Source organism: Eimeria mitis, genomic scaffold (assembly GCF_000499745.2).
Source record: "Eimeria mitis Houghton genomic scaffold, Emh_scaff1080, whole genome shotgun sequence".
Classification (NCBI taxonomy): Eukaryota; Apicomplexa; class Conoidasida; order Eucoccidiorida; family Eimeriidae; genus Eimeria; species Eimeria mitis.
The window spans coordinates 3,105-4,547 of NW_013567476.1; the positions used below are offsets into that span (position 1 = coordinate 3,105).

The 1,443-nt window shown below is 50.7% G+C and overlaps 1 protein-coding gene across 1 annotated transcript in view; it reads left to right on the forward strand.

Moving 5' to 3' along the window:
- Nucleotides 1-200: 200 nt before the first annotated feature.
- The window catches only part of EMH_0028980 (uncharacterized protein), a gene marked incomplete at both ends in the record, with an annotated part of 5,963 nt that continues 4,720 nt past the window's right edge, over nucleotides 201-1,443 (forward strand). Inside the window, 2 exon segments of the mRNA XM_013494231.1 lie at nucleotides 201-741; nucleotides 1,001-1,231. Of these exon segments, the coding sequence (XP_013349685.1) occupies nucleotides 201-741; nucleotides 1,001-1,231 (772 nt within the window).

The following is a 1,443-nucleotide window of genomic DNA, read 5'->3' on the forward strand; positions in this document are numbered from 1 at the left end:
CAAAAATACAAATAAAAAGAAGAAAAAAAACAAATAAAACCACAACAAAACCACAACAACACAAGAAAAGGCACAAATACCCCCAAACAAAGACGCATATCACCTTCATGGCTAGGGGGCAGCAGCGAGCAACCAAACCAAAGAAAACAGCAGAAACAAAAAACACAAACCCGAAACAGAATAAAAAAGGAAATAACAAAATGAACTCTCAACAGAAGGAGCAGCAAGAACAGCTGCAGATGCAGCAGCAACAGCAACTCCACCAACAGCAAGAGCAGCAAGAGCAGCAGGAGCAGCAGCAGCAGCAGCAGCAGCAGATGGCAGATAAAGAAGCTGGAGAGATGCCGCAACAGCCTCAGGAGCAGGATCAAGCCACGAGGGAAACAACCCCTGCAGAGAAGGAAGAGGAACAGCAGCAGCAACAGCAGCTGCAGCAGTTGCAGCAGCTGCAACAGCTGCAGCAGCAGCATCAGCAACAGCAGCTGCAGCAGCAGCAACAGCAGCAGCAGATGGAGAGGCAGATGCTACAGCAGCAACACCAACGGCGCGTACAACAAATCCAAGCATCTTCTCAGGAGCAACGAGAGCAGCAGCAGCAGCAGCAACAGCAGCAGCAGCAGCAGCAGCAGCAGCAGCAGCAACAGCTGCAGCAGCAGAAGCAGCAGCAAGTACAAACTAGACAAGGTGCATCCCAGCGGTTCAGGTGGAAGCAGGATATAGTAGACAAGCTCAGCCTTCCAGGTATGCACTGTTGTATCTGCTGCTGCTGCTGCTGCTGCTGTTGTTGCTGCTGCTGTTGTTGTTGCTGCTGCTGCTGTTGTTGCTGCGGCTATCTGTTTCGCTGCTGCAGCAGCAGCTGCTACTGCTGCCACGTTTGCTGCGTTTGCACATATATTACCCCTAATAAAATTCTATTCCTTCCTCTTCTCCTGCTGCTGCTGCTGCTGCTGCTGCTGCTGCTGCTGCTGCTGCTGCTGCTGCTGCTGTGTGTGTGTTTCAGGTCCCCTGCTATCATTGGATGAGTTTTTGCGAGCTTTTGTCGACCCTGCTTCTGGCTGCAGCATGGATCTGTGTTTGTGTGTATTTAATAAACTAAAAAGCACAGCAATAGGAGGAGAAGGGGGAGCAGCAATAGCCACGCCGACGCTGCTGCAGCTGCTGCAGCAGTTCTATGAAGATGAAATCTTACAAGTTGCAGCAACTGCAGACAATCTATCTCAACAACTCAAATGTAAACTGCTGCTGCTGCTGCTGCTGCTGCTGCTGGTGCTGGTGGCGGTGGTGATGGTGCTGCTGCTGGTGGTGGTGGTGGTGGTGGTGGTGGTGCTGCTGCTGCTGCTGCTGCTGCTGCTGCTGCTGTTGCTGTTTCTGGTTTTATGGTATTACACATATCTCCTTCTCTATCAATTTCTGTCCCTCATTTCTTTCTTTCTCTATCTGCTG